The following is a 20,794-nucleotide window of genomic DNA, read 5'->3' as shown; positions in this document are numbered from 1 at the left end:
TCAGCCAAAGTGACACACCCCTATTCCCACCACCGAGGTATTGGTGCAGCACACAGGGAAACTGAGGTACACATTATTCATGCAAAACAGTAAAACTCACATAGGCTCAACAGTAAGACTCACATACAACATAACAAGGATAACCCCCCACTTCCTCACAGAAGGTTCCATTTTGGGGAGGCTGCGGGGGTGCCATTTTCTGGGGAGGGAGGCAGGATTTGTCCAATTTGGGGGCAGGGGGCAGGACAGATCCAGTTTGGGGGAGGATGCCGGGGGCGGTGTTGCCTGGGGAGAGGGATGGGACAGGTTGAGTTTGGGGGAGGGGCGGGGGACGCCATTGTCTGGGGAGGAGGGTGGGATGGGTCTAGTTGGGTCAGGGGGCACCGTCGACTGGGGAGGGGAGCAGGACATGTCCAGTTTGGGGCATGGGGAGTGCCGTCGTCTGGGGATGGGGGCAGGACAGGTTGACTTTGGGGGAGGGGGAGGGGAACACTGTCATCTGGAGAGGGAGGCAGGATGGGTCAAGTTTGGGGGAGAGGGCTGGGGACGCCATAATCTGGGGAGAGGGCACTGAGGCGGTGGGGGGGGCTTGTTCATTGAGGCTCCTCTCTGAGTCTCTGCCCCAGCAGGCTTCCCCTCTAAATGCAGTGTAGATGACTGGAACAGGGGAGCTGATGATCATAAGGCGAGTAGGGTGGGGGTAAGCCAAAGGAATTGCGGGGCGGGTTGTTTTTTTTATATCAGGCACCATGGCCCCAGGGTGGGCATGGGCCTAGTGCTCAAAGATGGGAGCTTCAGCTCAGGTGCAATGGCTTCTGCTCGCTGCCGTTTGTGCTCCTCCAGTTCCTGGCCCCGACTAGGAACCCACCCCTCATTCCCTAGCAAACTGTTGTTGACAGACCTTGTAAAACTTTATGGCTGGAGGAACATGGTTTGGACACTGCCATCTGAAAGCATTGGCCTTAAGCTCTGCCTCAGTTTCCCTCACTACAGCCTGAGGCTCACACTTTGTCTTCCAGCAGTGCTCTGAGAGATGCCATGGAGGTGCTGCTGTCACACCCTAATTTATGAGAGGAGAAATCAAAGACAACTCTGGGGAGCAACAGGCAACTGGCCAGTTCTCCAGCAGTTAGCGTGGAAGGCAATGGAAGAGCTGGCCTTTGCAGCACTAGTGTGCCTTGGCTGTTAGCTTCTCTGGGTTAGGCTAGTTATTGAGGTTGTCCCATAGAGAGCCTAGGTTGACCTTCCACAATGCACCATTTTTTACAAGGTGTTACCAACCAGAGATGGCCCTGCCTCTTGTTCCTGTGAGTGTTTTCCAACCATGGGAGGCCACAGGACATTGCGGTCCATGCCACTTCTCTGCCTGGTGCTGTCCATGGGAGAACCACTGGCCTTCACCTTGCACAGCTGCCAAGCCAGCACGCTGCACCAGCCCTAACCCCGCTGAAGCAGGGGTTCCCAAACAGCACCTACCCCAGGCTAAGGGACCAGCCCTTTGAAGAGCAGTTTGGAAACTGCAGCATGAGAGACGAAGCCACAGAGGCCCTAGAGCCCACCTGTCCCTTCCCCTAGTACAGGGCAGAGGCAGGAGTTCACAGCACAGAGCCCCAGCAGTGCCCCAAAGGCAGCCAAATGCGTTTTGTTATGAAAGTCTGGAATGAAACACTGTATGAACATCCTGAGCAGGAACAAATACGGGGGGCCAGTCTGGGCTCCATCCCCACCCCCTCCCAGCAGAGCGGGTGGGGGACGGTGCCATGTACTCACTGCAGAGAGAAAAGCACATGGAAGGCAGGCGTTTAAAAGTCAAGTGAAGGACTTCGAGGTTCACACAGTATGTGAATGCTGTAGTTAAAAAGCTGCCCTAGAACCAGCTTTGCCATCCGCCAAGGCTCAGATGTTAGGCAGGACAGGCCCACCAGGACTTTGGCTGGGCTGAGCCGATTGCAGTGGGAGGGCCTGCCCGCAGGGTCAGCCCTGGAGCTATAGGATGGCACAGCGGTCAGGTGGATCCCTGTGTGCAGCTCCAATCTCAGCCCCAGGGTTGGTCTGTGTCACACCAGGTGATCCCAGGCAGGGAGGCAGGTGAAGCATGGTTAAACCTTCGTTTTCTTAAGGGGGGAGCCAGCAGGTCCAGCTCAGAGATGTCATTTGCCGTGAACAGGATTCTCTGGCTGATCTTCCCGATTGTCTCCACCTGGAAAGAGGAAGCCACACAGAAGACCTCAGCCCAGCCATCCTGCCCCGTAGGCTCATCCCCACATTAGCCATCAGTCAACTGCAGCAGCAGAGAACCAAACCCACCACCTCCAGCACCCAAAATCCAGGGCTCTGCTAGAGGAGTCAATGGACCCATAGGGACCAGTACAAACTGCACCCAGCAGAGGGCAGTGTGCACATCACCAGACAACTCACTGCACCTTCGCCATTTGCTCTTTGCCTTCTCGTGCCATGGCCCCCAGTGGCCTGAATCCTCATACGCACACACGCAGAGGTGCGGGGTGCAGAGGAAGTACCTGAAAGCCTAAGTGCTGCAGCCAATAATGCAAACTGTCCAGGATTCTCCTGCCATCAAAGACAGAGGCTGGTTTGAGCATCGCCTTGTGGATTCTCTCATACTGCAGCTCCTGGTGCAACACAGAGGGGGAAAGGGCTTAGCAATAACGCCCTCAGCCGCAGCCACCTCATCCGGGGCTGGGATTCTCAAACTGAGCCATGTAAGGCCCTGCCTGGCTGGGACTGCAAGAGGAGAGTGCCCTTCACAACGTCACCTGCATGGGGCCTTGAGGAACAGGACATGGAAGCCCACCAGCACCCTGGGCCATCTCCAGCTAAGCACCAATCAGCGCCCAGGCAGAACTCTTAGTGGCAAGAAGACCGGGACACACTCCCACCAATTAGAGAGGCCAGCACCAGAGTGACGCTGACCAGGATCAACTGCAGGCCTTGTGCTGCAGGGCACCAACTAGGAGGTGCGTGTCATGGACAAGACACGCATTTACAGGTATTACTGTGGAGTAACAGTTTCCTTTGAGCCATCAGACGCTACGTGCTGCGGGAGAGGGGATGCTGGGCTCAGCCACAATTCTGGCCAGTCCAATCCAATCCCGTTGGGCAATCCCAGGTTACTGGGGCATTGTTACTGGAGCGGGACAAACTCAGCCACTCAACAACTCTCATTCACCTTTTGTGCTGAGCTAATAAAACTTTTGAAAAGGCACTGGGGTCCCTGTGCCGCAGCCTCTGCTGTGACTGGAGTCACACTCATTGCAGCGGGGAGTCAGCTCAGCCCAGGGTGGGGCAGGGAGCCTCTCCTCCCCACCGAGTGATTGACAGCAATCAAAGCGAGAAGGCTGCCCTTCCCCACAGCCTGCTCCAGTCACTGGAACGCAGCCCCCTTCCTGAGCAGTACTTCGAAGACAGGCAGCTGATCCAAGTTCCAGGCACGGATCCTCTCCTCGTTCACATCCACCACCGTGATGGTTATTTCTGGGCACATGTGAGCAATGACACTGCACATGGGGCCCAGGACGTAGCCCACACCAGTGCAGCAAGTCTGCTATACCTGCACTATCATCACAGCAGGGCCAACGCACCCAGGGACAGTCCAGACTGCAGGGAGCCTCACACAGAGCACACAGCTTCACCTACAAGAGAAACCTCATTTGCATCCACCAGCTCCCTGCCAGCCAGTCCATCCTCCCTGCCCCACCCTGCCAGCTAGAAACCAGCCTATGTGGAAACTGAACAGAGAACTGGGAGGAGGGGGAGGCAGGGAGCATTTCTAAGAGTCCTTGTACACAACAAAAAGCCTTCTGTTAAACAGGGCTGGGGCCAAAGCAGGTTCCAACAGGTTTCCTGGTGTGTGAGGTTAGGAGGCCATGTGTTATAACCACATCTGGAACCACTTTAGCCTAGGAATCTACCGGGGTTGAAATAGATCATCACATACAAGAAGGAAAAAAACAGATTATGTTCTAACATGGTTTGAACCTATTTCTGTGGCCAGGGAGGCCCAGATTACAGCTGAGTCAGAATGCCTGGTTACAACACTCTCCAGTACAATCTAAGGGTGGGGGTGAAGCATCAGAGATGGGCCACAGCTAGAGGTGGTCTACGAGCTGGGGTGGGCTAGTGCTCTGAGGTGGTACAGAGAATCAGTCTTAGTTGCCTGGCTAGTGAGTCTTGCTCACATGCTCAGGTCTGACTGACTGCTAGGTCTGGAGTCAGAAAGGAATTCCCCATGTCAGATTGTCTGGTGCCTTGGGGGGGTTTAATCTTCCTCTGCAGCATGGATCCCCAGATCATCTGGCCATACTTTCGCCTGATCGATTCCCTGCCGTTACAGGGGCCTCAGGGACAGGTGACATCTCGATCTGTCCTGTTCTCTGCCTGTGGCACACAACAGTTGAGTCTCTTGAGGGCTAAATTACTTTAATTAATTAAAATGTTTAACTAAACATTTGGGTGAAATGTCATGGCCTGCAATGTACTGATCAGACTAGCTGAGCTAATTGTTCCTTCTGGCCTTAAACTGTGAATCAATGAGTATGTCCAAGGCATTTGCCCATGTAGGGAAACAAAGCTGAGGTCCTACATACCCTACACACTGGAGCCATGTTAGAACTAGATTCCCAGCTCCATCATAACTGAACGCACAAGGACTTACTGAGTTTTAACAGGTTGGCACATATTTGACTTCATATATGGCTCATGTCCACATCAACATGGCTAACTCACAGCTCCTAACTGCATGGGTGTTATTGTGTTTATACCCTGTGCACAAGAAGGCCTGTGGCATCTGCCTGTGTATCCATGTAAACAGATAAGCCAGTCCTCCTTTCTCCCAGGTTGTGCACTGCACCCTGAGAAATGGCTGCTCTGGAACCAGCTGCTCTGTGGAGTTACAGCCACCTTTCCCCAGCATGCACTGATACAAACACGCCCATGCTGCATGGACAAGCCAGCACAGTTGCCATTCCTGCCGGGAAACATACTGCTGTGTGTGTGTCCCAACAGGGTGAGCTGTAACCAGGCCAAGTGACTCAGAGCCGGGTTACACAGAACGTGGTTCTCTCTGCTGCCTAGGCACAGCCAGAGCCTGCTCATGTTCTGAGTCCAGCTAGCAGGGCTCCAGGCTCGTCTCCCTCCCCATTGGTGGAATGGATTGTTTTCGGAGAACTGCGTTAGTCAAGCTGTGTTAAAGTAGAGGTGGGCAATTTTTTTTGGACAAATAGTTTATTAGCCAAAAAAAAAATGCAGTTTCTGTCAAGCCAAAACTATTAAGAACATAAGAACGGCCATACTGGGTCAGACCAAAGGTCCATCTAGCCCAATATCCTGTTTTCAGGCAGTGGACAATGGCCAGGTGCCCCAGAGGGAATGAACAGAACAGGTATCAAGTGATCCATCCCTAGTCACCTACTCCCAGCTTCTGGCAAACAGAGGCTAGGGACACCATGCCTGCCCCTCCTGGCTAATAGTTATCGATGGACCTATCCTCCTCCATGAACTTATCTAGTTATTTTTTTAACCCTCTTATACTCACAGATTTGACATGAATTTGCCAGATAGTTTTAGCCTGTAAATTTTTTGTTGGCCTGATTCACCAGGGGATTTAGGTGCCATTCACACCATAGAAGGGGATGGTGGAGCTGGTACCCTTACCCACACCATATAATCTCTAGCCCAGAGGCTAGCATGCTCCCCTGTAATGTGGGAGACCCAGGTTCAACTCCATGCTCTGGACTGAGGCTATTTGTTTGTGGATCTCTCCCAATCTCTCCTTTGAAGCTATTCCACTTTGGGTAAAATGCCTGAATACTCATTAGAGCAGCATACAAATGTGAGAATGACTCTACAGCCCAATGGCTAGAGCACTCACTTGGGAGACTGAGGTTCCAGACCCCAGCCCTCTACTCCGAAGAATAATCAATCACCTACACAAAGTGGAACAGCTTCTGCAAGGGAGACTGAGAGCACCTCACGCCAATAGCCTGGGGTTAGGGCAGGCACTGCGAAGGAAGGAGACCTATGTTCAGAGCCCTGGCCCAGAGCAAGGATTCAGACCTGGGTCTCCCAAATCCCAGCTGAGTGCCTATCTGACAGCCTGGCACTAGCCAAAGGGGTGCTGGGAAAACCATTATCCTGAATAGAGGCCTGCAGTGGCTCTACATGCAGGAATGGAAGCTGACATGTTTAAGGCTGACATGTTTAAGGGTGGCAGGGACAGCAGTGCCTCCTCCGCTGGCTATTTTGTGACTCTAGCCCTTTACAAATACAAAAAAAAAAACCCCACACTATTTTGTTCACCCTGAACCGGACTTTTTCAAATTACCAACAATTTTACTAGGGCTGGCAAGGGCAGGCAGGCTGGGAAGCTGGCAGTCTAACGGTAGCTCGGTGTCAGAGGGGGGAGGAGGAAAAGGAAGCAGAGGAGGGAAGGCAGGCAGGGGTGGGCCAGTACATCCTTCCTATAACCTCAACTGCATGAAGTCCCTCTTGTATCCCAGACAATGGCACGTTCTCTTCAACGCCTCCCCAGTGACTACACATAGTGAAGAGCTTGGCAAGGATCCATCCGTTCCCCAGATCCCTGGTGCTCAGCTCCCAGCTCCTGCACAAATGCCATGCAAAGGGATATACTCCAGCACCAGCCCAAATTAGTCCTGTGCCACTTTCTGCCCATTTAAAAAGCAACACAGGTAAAAAGAAACTCCCTGAACTCAGGGTCTGGCTCACTGCTGCCTGAATTGCTCCCTTCCAGGCCGCTTAGAAGGGCAGGGCTGTCTCTAGAGGGGCACAGGTTAGCCAGCTCCAGCCCCTCCACAAGAGGCTCTCATTCCTGGTGGTGAGAAGCCAGGAGGCCTCATTTCCTGTCTTGATAGGGGAACCTGGTGCCACAAGGCTGCCTCAGACATCTCAAGACCAGCAGAGAGCTGCCTTCACCACAGCAACAGCACTAGCTTGCCTGTAGCTGCTCTCTTCTTAGGGCAAGAGACCTAACCTCACAGGCTTCCAGCTCTCCCCTTCACACCTCCCCAGCCAAAGGCAGAAACCACTCTTCTTAGGGCTAAATGGGCCCCATAGTTGCCCTCGACTTTTGTACAGATGGGGCAGCCCCAGAGCATGAGGCTGCCGCTTCTTGGGTTTCCAGAAGCACACAGGGGCATAGGCAACCCCTGACCCGCTCACACAGATCAGATGCACATGTGGAAAAATCTCAGCTCCTGTCTCCAGGGCCACTCTAGGTCCCTGATCTGGGCTCTAGGGCAACCCCCCACCAAGCTGCTCTTCGGTAACACAGACAGCCTGGCACTAGCCAAAGGGGTGCTGGGAAAACCATTATCCTGAATAGTGGCCTGCAGTGGCTCTACATGCAGGAATGGAAGCTGACACTGAATTGGGGTGCAACAGCCAGACACCTGGGCCCACCACACTCCTCCTTCCCTGGGGCTTCTCTGCATGTCCCCTGCCCCTGGTGACAACCAGCCCCATAGGCTGTCAACCTGAGTAAGGAATGTCAGGCCAGCCCCCTCAGTCAGGAGAGCCAAGATAATTTCTGCTGTGTCTTTTGGTCGCTCCCTCAGCTTGTACGTCAAATCTGAATCTTAGAGGCCAGAGATGAAAGGCCTTGTAACTTACTGGGCCACATCCCTGTCCCCACGCCTTCCGACTGCACTACAAAACTCCTGCTCCCGAACTCTGCCAATCCACTTCCCCATTTAAGTAGACACATGCAGAAAGCAGCGTGCACTCTCCCAGTCAGCAAATGCCATAGCAGTAGCAGTGTGATGGTCAGTCACACACACTCTCACTGTTACAACATACTGGCAGTACTGATCTAATAGCAAACTCTGCTGGATTATCACATGCACCCCAACCCCGTCACATAAAGTGATCCCGGCCAGCTTGGGACACAGGCTTCCTGGTGGTTTATTCACATACAAATTCACAATGGGAATCAGTTACTCTCCTGAGACAGGCAGCACTGGGGCCCTGCACTGTAGCTTGTCCAAGTTTCTTGTCTACATGAATCTTCCCAGCTTGGAGAGAAGCTGGTGCAACTGGCTGTTGTTTTTCTTGAAGACATCTTTAAAGGGAGGAGAAGTTGTGAGGTGGCTGGGGAGAGCCTGGCCTGTCAGAAATACAGCTGGCAACAGTGCCCATATTGCCCAGACCAGCAAAGGGGCTCTGAGCTCAGTAGTTTGTAGCAAACTTCAAGAGGCCAGGGAGGGGGTTGGTGTGAAACATGGCTGGCAGCTGGGGGGATTCTTCTTCCCATTCCCCTCCCTGTCCCACATCTCATTACTACAGGTGCCTAAGCAGCAGTTCTGAGAAAGTGGCTTTCGGCATCTCGGGTGACACAGGAGCAACGGGGAACCCTCTGCTGTGCAATCCCAGAGGCAGCACTCAGAGCTCAGGCACCTGCTTCAGACAAGCACAGCCAGATGCTCTAGGGCCCTGGCTCAGTGCTCCATGCAGAGGAGACTGGAATTCACATTGTTCCCTGCATTTCCCATGCTCCAGAGGCTGTAGGGATTCTTTGGTACACAAAGGAGTTTGGAGAGAGCTCCTGGAGCAGACTACCACATTCACCTCTAGGCTCCTGCCAACCAGCAGGGCTGGGGAAGGAATTCAGGACTCAGCCCTGGTCCCATAAAGCAGCTGGTGCTCATGAGAGCTCACAAGGGAAGGGCTGGGGCAGAGGGTGGAGAGGGGTCCGAGGTAGGTTTTTTCCTCTTGGAGAGAGAAAACTGGAGACACTCCTTTCCCATCAGGAGAGTTGCTTCTTTCCAAACAAAGCCTGGTCATCCCAGCTGGCAGGAGGTTCCAGCCCCTCTCCCAATAAGACCTCTATCGGCCTTTAATGAGGAATGCAGAGAGGGATGTTGCGCCTTGTCAATTCAGCTGCACCAAGGGCCCTGCTAGCACTCTGGCCTGCAGGAACACTCCCAGATGAGCCAGTCCTCTATGGTGAAATAAGCTTGGCCTCCAGCTGCTTCCACAACACAGTGAGGATGCATCCTTCCCATGGCTGCAGAATCTGCTGGCTTCATAGTCCATGTCCCTACGGAGCTTTCTGGCCATGGAATCTCCCAGAGGCCACTGGGCTTCCATCAGTTACTGTCATCGCTGTCGCTCTCCTCCTCCTGCTCCTCCTTTGGGGCCTCTGCCTCCTCTCTCATGTCGGCAAAGAAGTCCTCTCTGCCGCCCAAGGCTTTGCAGCTCAGGGCCTTCAGCTGCCCACTCTTCTTCCTCTTCCGGTAATCATCCACCACCATGGAGCGGAGTGATGAGATGTCCCAGAACTTCACCTTCTGGTCATGGCCACTGCTAGCCAGCAGCTGACCAGTGTGGGACTTGGCCAGCTGTTCAATGGGCTCCCCCAGGTGCTGCCCAACGCTGCCTATCACCCGATTAGGTAAGATATTCACTGCCCTGGGACAAGAACAGAAGCTTGATTAATGGAGGGCCAGCTGTGCAGTAACTATGCGTGGTACTCCAGCCAACCCACCCACCAAAAGGAGGTGTTCTGGGGCACTAAGATTAGAAGACTATATAATATAGGGCCAACTGTCCAGTAACCTTGTATGCTACCCCATCACTACCTACCAGATGGGGGTCCTCTGGGATGCTGAGAGCTTAGAAGAGGGAAAATGCCAACTGGTTTAAAACCCCAAATTCAGGGCTTAGTAAGTAAGCTCAGAAGATTCATCTCCAAGGAGATGGATCCTCACTTCACTGTCAGGAATTAATATAATGAATCCAAATCCAGCAGCAACAGGTGGGGAGAGCTGAATGCCAGAACCCATGAAGGGAAATGCACTGAGAACAGGAGCACCCAGAATGAAACACACAGTGGGAACAGCCCTGAACACACAGCAAGGCCAGCCTGGGGTTTTGATTTCTTCCAGTTTAACTGCCTCCATGGCGTTAGCAGCACAGCTCCCAAGAGTTCCCACCAACAGCCCTTTCATGGAGGCACCCAGAAGGATCCAACCCAATAGGCTGTCTGAAGTCCATCCCCCAGCATCAGGGCAGGAGCTTCCCTTGCAGTACCTCTGCCAGGGCTTTGCCCTGTCCGCTTGTAACGTGCCCTACTGATGGGGCTCCCACCTCTTCCCTTGGTAGATTATTCCACGACTGCATTTGCCTTTGGCAAATATCTCCTGATATTTTGCCTACCTCAATTCTACCCCAGTACTCCTACCCCCTTGGCCCTTGTCCCCCCCCCCGCACTCTCCCTGCTATTTACACCCTGTAGATCCTCCGAGCAGAAGTTCATCCCGTCCTCCTAGCCCCGCTAGCAGAAACAAGGCAAGCACCCCCCTTTTCCCAGCCTCCCTGCCAGGAGCCAGCACTGGGCTCTCTCACCTGATGACTCCATCGATGGAACCCGTGCACAGGACATTCTCCGTGACAGGGACCATGCAGTCGATGGACTCGGCCTTCACTGCAAAGCGGTCGCTCGTGGCACCAAAACCGTCCCAGTTGAAGAGATAAATGGTCCCCTCGCTAGAGCCACACACCACTTTTTTCCCCCTCTGGACAAGAGGTGAATGAGGCGGAGCTGAAAAAGCAGTAGCTCAGGACAGGACCCTCCCCTCCCCACATGGGCTCTCTAGCAGGAAGTGCTCAGTCAGGAGCCAATAGCACAGGGAGCAAGGGACAGAATGGGCTCCTTTCCTCTTAGTCAAGGGAGTCCACATGTTTAACTCAGCAGGGTCCTTCGAGCTCATAGCTGAACATTAAAGGGAACTGGGGCGCCCACCGCTGCCCATGTCTGGGACAGCTCAGTGCTGAGGCAGGGAAGCCTGGCTCCATATTGCTACTCCCACATGAAGGACAGTCACAGGTGGCCTGTGAGCTCCTACCTTCATCAGCGCGATGGACGTCAGGTCTCCACTCTGAGGCTCTGAGAGCAGCTCCAAGCGCCGTCTCTTGATGTTGAAGACACCCATGGTTCCATCACCGCTGTGGGAACCAAAGTGGTACATTGCACTCACTTAAACATGGGATTCCTCACTTCCTGTCCTGGCAAGTGTTACCTGTACACCTCCCAGAGGTGGCTGCATACTTCAGAGAGAGGGTATAAGTGATCCCCCATTTGGGATCATCCAGGATGAGAAGCACAACAAACTCCAGTGATTACAGAGAGTCTGGGATCAGACAGAGGGTCTGGAGCCAGGGGGATAACAGCACTTACCCCCTCCTTCGAGGGTGGAGACAACCGTGCCATCTGCATTAGATAAGCAGAACCAACGAGGTGCGAAAAAATCTGCTCTCCCCCTTGGGGAGCTGCTCTCAGATCCCCTGGAGCAGGCTTTGCTGCCTGATTTGCCCACAGGCACCTGCGGCGCACGTGGCTGAGGAGCCCACCATCACCTGGTGGTGAGCAGGAGCTTCTTGTTCTCGTCTATGGCCATGCTGCTGATGTACTCCTCATGCTGCCGCATCTCCATGATGTCTGTGCCTTTGCGGAGGTCCCACACCTTCAGCATCCCACCATCATCCCCCGTGGCAAAGAGGTGGTCATCTATCACCAGCAGACTGTTCAGGGCTGAGCTGTGGAGACCCCCACCCCAGTCACCAGCAGCATCAGGGACTGTGAGAATCTTTCTAGCTGAGGCAGCCCTGTGAGATGCTCCCTGCTGTGGCAAGGACTGGAGACACCTCAGAGAGCCATCTGCCATTCAAAGGCCCTGTCAGGGAGGTCTGACTAGATGGCGGCTCTAGCCACAGTACCGAGCACAGGTGGAATCTGGGGGAGTGGGGAGTTTGGCACCCCCAGCACGCTGGGTGCTCCTAGGGTGAGGGAACATGGAAGGAGCCCATCTTCAGGCAGTGGAGAGCTCCCTGAAAGTTCTCGACCCTCTCACGGGGGCCATCTGGAGAGGGCAGCGCCTCCCATCAGTGTGTGTGGGGGAGGAAGGAATCAGCTCCCTCCAGAGCTAGTTCCTGCAGCCCGACTCAGCCAGAGGGGTGCTAGAGGGTGACTGGTGGCCATCTGGACGCAGCAGGCAGCCACTACAGTTCCGGCCCCATGGCTGGCTCCAGGGTTTTGGTCATTTGGCCAGCTCTTTGCCCCAGCGTCCCACCTGAGTCTTTGACAGCCCCACCATGCAGGGCAGCCTTAGGGCAGATTTCCCTGCTCCCCATCCCACACATGGCCCAGCCAGCACCGAGCAGCACTCAGCGTCAGGGATGGACACGATGGGCAAGAGAGAGTGCATGGGAGACCAGCTCCCTGCCAAGGGGAGCAGCCAGCTTTAGTGGAAACATGAGCCAAAGAACACTCAGGGAGGAACCACTCTCCTGCTCTAGGGACCTTGGGCAGCCAGTTCCCAAGATGCCCTTGCTGGGCAGGGCAGGGCTGGAGGGTTGCGTGGGACTGGGAATTCCGTATAGACACATACCTGTGAGCCTTGGAGAAGCGTGTCACCAGCCGGCCCTCCTCCACGTTCAGGATGTGGATGGATTTATCCTTGGACACAGTGAAGAGCTCTGGCAACAAGACACACAGTATACATTCGGCACCCCCAGCCCATTCAGCAATCGGAGCAGCAGGAGTGACACCGAGTTACTCAACTCCAGTGCCCATGTCCTGTGCTTATCCCTCACCAGCAACATTCCTGCAGGATTACTGTTACTCCTGGGCTCTGTGATCACGAAGCCAGCCAGGATCCAGCGTAGCGCAGTGTGCTAGGGAGCAGAAACACTGCAGCAGAATGGGACTTCTGAGCTACAGGGAGGAATCTCTTGGCAGTCTGGTGAGGGAGGAGAAAGCGCAGCATGGGAGAGTCTCAGCCTGGGAGCCCTGCCCCCGCCACACCTCTCAGATTTCTAGTCTCCACAGTACTGACTGAATGAATGGCTCTGAACAGTCACTGTGCAACAGTCAAGCAGCCCCAGCCCTGCCTCTCTACACTCCCCCTGTGCTCCCCAGGCTCTCTGGATCCCTCACTCCCAGGCACAGCTGATTGCAGGGGGATCTTATCCGCAGGCTGGGAGCTCAGCACATTTCCTGAGCCAACCACAGCTCGGCCTGCTCAGCAATTGGCTGAGAGACTTCTAAACAAAACCCAGCAAACTCCTCAAACTGTTGCATGGCTGTGACCCAGAGAGGCTCAGCAGCCCCCCTTCCAGGGTGCAAGGAGAAGGGCTGCCCCCCAGAAGACAGAAAGGCATCCTCCTTGCTAGCTTGACCTCCACCCAGTGAGTTTGCACAGGTCACTACAATGGTGCGAGAAAGCCGAGGGGATGTGCACTCACTGTGTCCATCGTGGGAAAAGGACACTTCCCGGCAGGATTTCAGGTGATGTCCTGAAGACCAGAGCTCCCGGTTCCCACCCTCCAGGCAAGAGTACGAATACCTGAAACAAAAGCATGTGTGTTAAGGGGACACCAGTGAGAAGCTGCTCCCTGTCTTGCCTTTCCAGCTGAGGAGCACAGCTTTTGGGCATGGAAGGAGCATTCAGATCCAAAGTTAGGGGCTCCTGGTACAGGAATGAGGAGGTGTGTGTCCAGAGGGGGCTTTCATGGTGCAGGACTGAAGAAAGGAGGGATGTGCCATGTCCAGATTGCTGGGGCATCGCCAGCCCCCAGGGGTGGAAGAGAAACAGGAGTCAGGTTTGAGGAGCTGGATTCACATGGAAGAAAAAAGATCCCGGTGGAGCAGGAGCCCCAGCTGTGTGATGGGAAAGGAACAGATAGCATCTCAGCATCAAGGTTCAGCTCCCACAAAGGGAGACCCCTGCTTCCCAGCGCTCACTATCAAGAACTGGGGACTCCCCACAGTTAGTAGGAGACTAATCTTCAAACCAATGGGATTGTGAGGGACTGAACATGCCGGGCGGGTTCCCTAGAAATCTAATCTAATGCCTTCCAAGGCGGGTCACTAGAGAGGCACCATTGCAGCGGGGAGAAACGGCAGGTGCAGTGAGAGGCAGAGACCTTGCGCTATACCTGTGTGAGTGCAATACAGATTTGTGGCAGCCAAATGGAGAAATGCCAGCCAAGAACCTGTTCCCAGGCTAAGCCCTTGGCGGAGGAAGGATGATGTGTCCCCAGCTACAGCATCCCAAATGCAATGCTCCAATACTGGAAGCAGCTTTGCCCAGCCTCAGTCTTCCTCTGCAGAGATAAGTGGATTCTTCAAGCCAGATTAGACTTGGAGCATGGAAAAAAACACCTGTGAACACACATCACTCTCCACTGGAAGCCTCTTCCCAAACCCACGGCTTCTCCTGGCACCATCACCTCCAGCAGCTGAGCCTGGCTCCTATCGACAGTGGTGGGGTAGAGCTGGATGGGCCATGGGGTCACAGACCCCTACCCACAGTTTTCACCCCATAGGGGCCCTTCTCTCTCCATCTCCTGGGCAGTGCTGACCCCTGGGGGTTTCCTTGCAACTCCCTGGTTGTACTGCCTGTTGCTGATTATCTACACAGTGCTCTTCTCTCCCATAGATCCAACTCACACATAGACATCGCCGTCCACATCGCCAGCTGCAAGGATGTCCTGGCTGGGGTGGAAGGCAATGGTGTTGGCAGCAGCTTCAAAGGAGATGTCCTCTGGGGTGTCTCGGAGCCTGGGCTCCAGCTCCTCCTGCTCTAGATCTGCCTTTGTGGGGTAGAGAGACATGAGCTAGACTGGGGGGCGGGGGGTAGGGGACGGGATGGGACTATGGCCTGTGGGCTGGATCCAGCCCCTCAGGGCTTTGGATCTGGCCCATGGGCTTGCCACCCCCATGGTGCTGCGGGCCCCACTCCGCTCCAGGAAGCGGCCAGCACCACGTCCCTGTGGCCCCTGGGGGATGGAGGGCTCCGTGCACTGCCCTCGCCTGTGGGTACCTCCCCTGAAGCTCCCATTGGCTGGGAACAGGGAACTGCGGCCCATGAGAGCTTTGGGGGAGGTACCCACAGGCAAGGGCAGCGCACTCAGCCCTCTGCCCCCCCTCCCCCACCCAGGGGCCACAGGGACGTGGTGCCAGCCGCTTCCTGGAACAGAGGCGTGGGGCCAGGGCCAGGGCCAGGGCCAGGGCAGGCAGGCAGGGAGGGAGCGTGCCCTGGCCCCGGTGCGCGCTGTTGCCACCCCAGAGCCACTCCAGGTAAGCGGCACCGGGCTGGAACCCAGACCCTGATCCCCTCATGCACCCCAACTCCCTGCCCTGAGCCTCGCTGCAACCCAACTCCCTGTCCTGAGACCCCTGCCTATACCCCAACCCCCTGCCACACCCAACACCCCTCCTGCATCCCATCCCCCTGCCCTGAGCCCCTTCCTGCACCCCGCACTCCCTCCCACACACCAACCCCCTGCCCCAGCCCTACATTCATAGCCCTGCATGCAATTTCCCCACTCAGATGTGGCCCTCGGGCCAAAAAGTTTGCCCACCCCTGAGCTAGATGGTCAGCCAAGGAGCCACCGGGGCACTCAATTCCACTCTCCCCTATACGCACACAGGGGCTGCTAGCAGGGCCTACAATCCTACACTACTGAACCCTCTCCACATACAAGGGGACACCAGCAGAGCTCCCCACTGCCCATCCAACATGCACCCAAAAGGGGGAGCCCACCTGCATATGCCCTGCATCTTCCTCCTCCTGCACGGCTGCCTCCAGCTCCTGAGACGTTCCCTAGGTGGAAGGAGAAAGAGACCATCAGATTTAAGTGGGGGAAGGTGCATCCTGGGGAGCAGGTTGCCAGAGCTGCCTCCAATCAGCTACAACCAAGGGAACACATTCAAGGCAAATGGACCCACTCCAGCCCCAGCAAGAAATGTTCCCTGGGGCCAGGACTCAGGAGATACTACTGTGACAGATATGACTATTTCCTTCTATAGCCTGGAAAAATCCCATTGAATTAAGTATCTTTCGAGTCCACTGTATCAAACATAAAGGTTACGTGTTATCAAGGATTGTATGTGCTCGCTGGGGGGAGATGGGGTGTGAGTTAGGAACTTCAAATTACTATACTGAATAATAAGCCCAGAATGAGCTTTTGGACACTGTGTCAAGTGGGGGAATCTCCAGGGGAGGAAAATGCAAATTATGCAAAAGCCCTCTGGAGCTATATCCTGAGAAGAGGATGATTGTCTACTGCTTATCTGTTTCCAGAATCTGAAGATCAAAGGCCCAGGCTGTACAAAGGAAAGACTAACCTATTCACGGATGTACCTGTTCTGAGCTGAAGCTGTTATGAATAAGGCCCTACCAAATTCACAGTCATGAAAAAAACACGTCACGGACCGTGAAATCGGGTCTCCCCCTGTGATATCTGGTCTTTTGTGTGCTTTTACCCTATACTGTACATGTTTCATGGGGGAGACCAGCGTTTATCAACTTGGGGGGGGTTATCAAAAAGGGAATTGCAGGGGGGTTGCAAGGTTATTTTAGGGGGATCGTGATATTGCCACCCTTACTTCTGTGCTGCCTTCAGAACTGGGCAGCCAGAGGCTAGTAGCTGTTGGCTGGGCACCCAGCTCTGAAGGAAGCACCCTGCCAGTGGCAGCGCAGAAGTAAGGGTGGCAATGCCAGACCATGCTCCACCCTTACTTCTGCACTGCTGCCTGCAGAGCTGGTTGGCTGGAGAGTGGCGGCTGCTGACTGAGGGCCCAGCTTTGCAGACAGCAGCGCAGAAGTAAGGGTGGCAATACCATACCATGCCATTCTTACTTCTGTGCTGCTGCTGACGGCGGCTCTGCCTTCAGAGCTGGGCTCCTGGCCAGCAGCCACCGCTCTCCAAATCTGAAGGCAGCGCCGCCGCCAGCAGCAGCGCAGAAGTGAGGGTAGAAGTACCACAACCCCCCACACAATAACCTTGCGACTCCTCACGGCTCCTTTTTGGGTCAGGACCCCTACAATTACAACACCATGAAATTTCAGATTTAAATAGTAAATTTCATGATTTCAGCTATTTTTAAAATCCCTTGACTGTGAAATTGACCAAAATGGACCATGAATTTGGTAAGGCCCTAGTTATGAACTTGTAGCCACAGAAAAATCCCTTTGTGGGCTTTGAAGGACTGACTTCACCAGAGCCCTTGTTGGAGTGAGAGGGTGATCTCTGGAAAGCTTATTAGCATGCTTTGTTTTAATGTTTTCTCTGTAATGCTTTCACCTTCAGAATAAATGTGCTTGCTTAGAAAGAGTTGTGGGGTAACTTGTAACTGTGCACAATTACACTGTTTAAAGCCTCTGAAGAGAGAGAGCAAAGTGCAGCCACTGGCCTGTCCAGGCTGCCCGGCTTGCTGGGAATAACACAGTGTAGGTAAGTATCAGAGGGGTAGCCATGTTAGTCTGGATCTGTAAAAGCGGCAAAGAGTCCTGTGGCACCTCATAGACTAACAGACGTATTGGAGCATAAGCTTTTGTGGATTCACCCACAAAAGCTTATGCTCCAATACGTCGGTTAGTCTATGAGGTGCCACAGGACTCTTTGCCGCTTTTACAGTGTAGGTAGGGAACTGTGCAGCCAAGAAAAACCCCAGTCAGGAGGGAGAGAGACCCATGCCTCCACCCAGCAGAGGGGGAATACAAGTGCAGTTGCCCTGAACTATAACAGCTGCTCCCCTCACAGCATGTCAAAGGGAAGACAAAATGTCCCTGAGTCCTCCATGGGGCACAAAGAGAAGGGCAGGACTACTGGGCTCCATTGAGGAACAAGAGTTGCTGCTAAGGACCCGCAAGGGATGGGAAAGGAACACCTACTGTTTAAAAAAATGGAATCAGTTAACACAGCCCTTCTCCTGCAGTGTGGACGGAGCCTTAGGCCTGGTCTACACACAGAAATTGGACTGGTTTAACTAAATCTGTGTAAAAACCAGTTTAGTTAAATGAGTGAAAGTCCCTGTAAATCAATACATGTGTGTCCGTAAAGGAGTTTGCTGTGGTGTAACTGAATCAGTTTAAAAACACATCTTTGGTTAGACCAGTGCAAGTTCATGTGTAGCCACTGTTGAAGAGGTGAATGTACTGAATCAAAGAGTGCAGACAGACAACGCCAGCAAAGCCAGATATGATGCAAGCAGGTCAGGGCCCCAGGTATAAGGGGGACAAACTAATTGCTGTAGAATCATTCTCAGGAGCCTCGGCACTCCTTTTAGAAACAACACAAACACCTACTACAGGACAGGCCCAACAAAGAAAATAACAGAATGCCACTAGCCATCACCTTCAGTCCAACTAAAACCTCTCCAACACATCATCAGGGATCTACAACCTATCCTGAAGGACGACCCATCACTCTCACAGATCTTGGGAGACAGGCCAGTCCTTGCTTACAGACAGCCCCCCGTCCTGAAGCAAATACTCACCAGCAACCACACACCACACAACAGAACCACTAACCCAGGAACCAATCCTTGCAACAAAGCCCGTTGCCAACTGTGTCCACATATCTATTCAGGGGACACCATCATAGGGCCTAAGCACATCAGTCACACTATCAGAGGCTCGTTCACCTGCACATCTACCAATGTGATATATGCCATCATGTGCCAGCAATGCCCCTCTGCCATATACATTGGTCAAACTGGACAGTCTCTACGTAAAAGAATAAATGGACACAAATCAGACGTCAAGAATTATAACATTCAAAAATCAGTCAGAGAACACTTCAATCTCTTTGGTCACTCAATTACAAACCTAGAAGTTGCAATTCTTCAACAAAAAAACTTCAAAAACAGACTCCAACGAGAGACTGCTGAATTGGAATTAATTTGCAAACTGGATACAATTAACTTAGGCTTGAATAAAGACTGGGATTGGATGGGTCATTACACAAAGTAAAACTATTTCCTCATGTTTATTCTCCCTTGTTCCTCAGACGTTCTTGTCAACTGCTGGAAATGGTCCACCTTGATTATCACTACAAAAGGTGTCTCCCCCCCCAGCTCTCCTGCTGGTAATAGCTCACCTTAAGTGATCACGCTCATTACAGTTTTCAGAGTAGCAGCCGTGTTAGTCTGTAACCGCAAAAAGAAAAGGAGGACTTGTGGCACCTTAGAGACTAACAAATTTATTTGAGCATAAGCTTTTGTGAGCTACAGCTCACTTCATCGGATGCATTTGTTACAGTGTGCATGGCAACACCCATTATTTCATGTTCTCTATGTATATAAGTCTCCCTACTGTATTTTCCATTGAATGCATCCGATGAAGTGAGCTGTAGCTCACGAAAGCTTATACTCAAATAAATTTGTTAGTCTCTAAGGTGCCACAAGTGCTCCTTTTCTTTTAACACAAACAAGCTATCAAGCCTTAGCACTGATGCCTGTGAAAAAAACCTTTCAAGTGCAACCCAAACATTAACACATAGGCAGATCCACCCAGGCCTATAGGCAGCCAGTAACAAGAGTTCTCAGGTATGAACTGGCCCATTCATCTCAATGAGACATTAACTCTGGAGGCTAATGATATTTAAAATACAAACTCTAGTAGCTACTACATAAGAATTACCATACTGGGTCAGACCGAAGAGCCCAGCTAGCCCAGTATCCTGTCTTCCCACAGTGGCCAATGCCAGGTGCTTCAGAGGGAATGAACTGAACAGGTAATCATCAAGTGATCCATCCCGTCGCCCATTCCCAGCTTCTGGCAAACAACCTGGCTAATAGCCATTGACGGACCTATCCTCCATGAATTTATCTAATTCTTTTTTGAACCCTGTTATAATCTTGGTCTTCACAACACCCTCTGGCAAGGAGTTCCACAGGTTGACTGTGCGTTGTGTGAATACTTCCTATTGTTTGTTTTAAACCTGTTGCCTATTAATTTCATTGGATGACCCCTAGTTCTTGTGTTATGAGAAGGAGTAAATAACACTTCCTTATTTATTTTCTCCGCACCTGTCATGATTTTATGGACCTCTATCAGATCCCCCACTTCGTCATCTCTTTTCCAAACTGACAAGTCCCAGTTTTTTAATCTCTCCTCAGTTGGTAGCTGCTCCATGCCCCTCATCATTTTAACTCCTCTGCTGAGCGCGTGGGTAGGAACATCGGGCTAAACCGCTTGCCCCTGAGTGCAGGAACAGGCCTGTCCTGGGGCCGGGAGCCGATGGCCGAGTTTGCTGAACCGGGAAATGCGGGATTCAAACCTCCCTTCCCCGCGCCAAAGGAGGGAAAGAAAAGTTTCCTCCCGTTACCCGGCGCCAGAAGCCTCGAGCCGCCTCCCGGGCGCCGCAGCCTCCTGCCCCCCGGGCCCGCCAGCAGCTTCCCTCTCTCAGGCGGCTGCAGCCCCGGGAGTCGATCCACAGGCCCGCGCACGCGGGGGCAGCCCAAGAAACCCGCGGCCGGACCGGGACACGTAGGCCGCTGACTGGCCGCGGGGAGAACAAGGTCCCGCGAGGCGGGCGGGGTAGGGGCAGCGGGGGGGGGGCGCATTTCCTCCCCCCCCGAAAAAACCGCCACCAGCTCGGGTCGTGAGGGAGTGGCCGGCTCGCTCTGATCGAGGAATCGGCTCGCGCTCACCTCTCTGGGCGCCACCATCTCGCCACGGAACGGTCCTGGCAGGGAAGGAGTGGATGCGTTCCAGTCAGGCGCTTGCGCTAGGCGCCGGGTTAGCCTTTCCTCTTCCAGGACCCGTCTCGGGGAGGGCAATTTAAAGGGTTTATGACGTTTATCTTCTCGCTTGTCGTTTGCATGGTCAAGCCCAGCTGAGAACTCTTAGGCTCTGCAGACGGAAAAGGCTACGCGGTTGGCATTAGCTCAGCGGTTACTTCTAAACTTTAAAGTTTTGAAACACCAGCCCCTCAGGGGGTTCGAGACCCGCAGGCGGTGTTTGGACTT

The 20,794-nt window shown here is 53.5% G+C and overlaps 2 protein-coding genes across 3 annotated transcripts; both read right to left on the bottom strand.

The window, feature by feature from the left end:
* Positions 1–1,481: 1,481 nt before the first annotated feature.
* LOC144269360 (UDP-glucose 6-dehydrogenase-like) lies at positions 1,482–4,331 on the bottom strand. The gene is made up of 3 exons (XM_077824988.1): positions 3,569–4,331; positions 2,520–2,630; positions 1,482–2,200 (listed from the first exon to the last, which is right to left on the bottom strand). Exons 1-3 carry the CDS (start codon positions 3,578–3,580, stop codon positions 2,036–2,038), a joined length of 288 nt encoding a protein of 95 aa, XP_077681114.1. The 5' UTR covers positions 3,581–4,331; the 3' UTR covers positions 1,482–2,035.
* Positions 4,332–7,910: 3,579 nt separating this feature from the next.
* WDR55 (WD repeat domain 55) lies at positions 7,911–20,570 on the bottom strand. 2 transcript variants are annotated; one of them, XM_077824595.1, is made up of 9 exons: positions 20,477–20,564; positions 15,582–15,641; positions 14,486–14,628; positions 13,279–13,379; positions 12,423–12,510; positions 11,392–11,571; positions 10,881–10,980; positions 10,381–10,550; positions 7,911–9,444 (listed from the first exon to the last, which is right to left on the bottom strand). In XM_077824595.1, the coding sequence occupies exons 1-9, from the start codon at positions 20,492–20,494 to the stop codon at positions 9,123–9,125; spliced, it is 1,182 nt and encodes a 393-aa protein (XP_077680721.1). In that variant the 5' UTR covers positions 20,495–20,564; the 3' UTR covers positions 7,911–9,122. The 2 variants fall into 2 exon arrangements, with proteins under 2 accessions (XP_077680721.1, XP_077680722.1); XM_077824596.1 differs by lacking the exon at positions 14,486–14,628 and having other exon boundaries at positions 20,477–20,570.
* Between the last annotated feature and the right edge of the window lie 224 nt (positions 20,571–20,794).

Source organism: Eretmochelys imbricata, chromosome 8, assembly GCF_965152235.1.
Source record: "Eretmochelys imbricata isolate rEreImb1 chromosome 8, rEreImb1.hap1, whole genome shotgun sequence".
Classification (NCBI taxonomy): Eukaryota; Metazoa; Chordata; order Testudines; family Cheloniidae; genus Eretmochelys; species Eretmochelys imbricata.
This window is presented reverse-complemented; position numbering and strand designations above follow the sequence as displayed.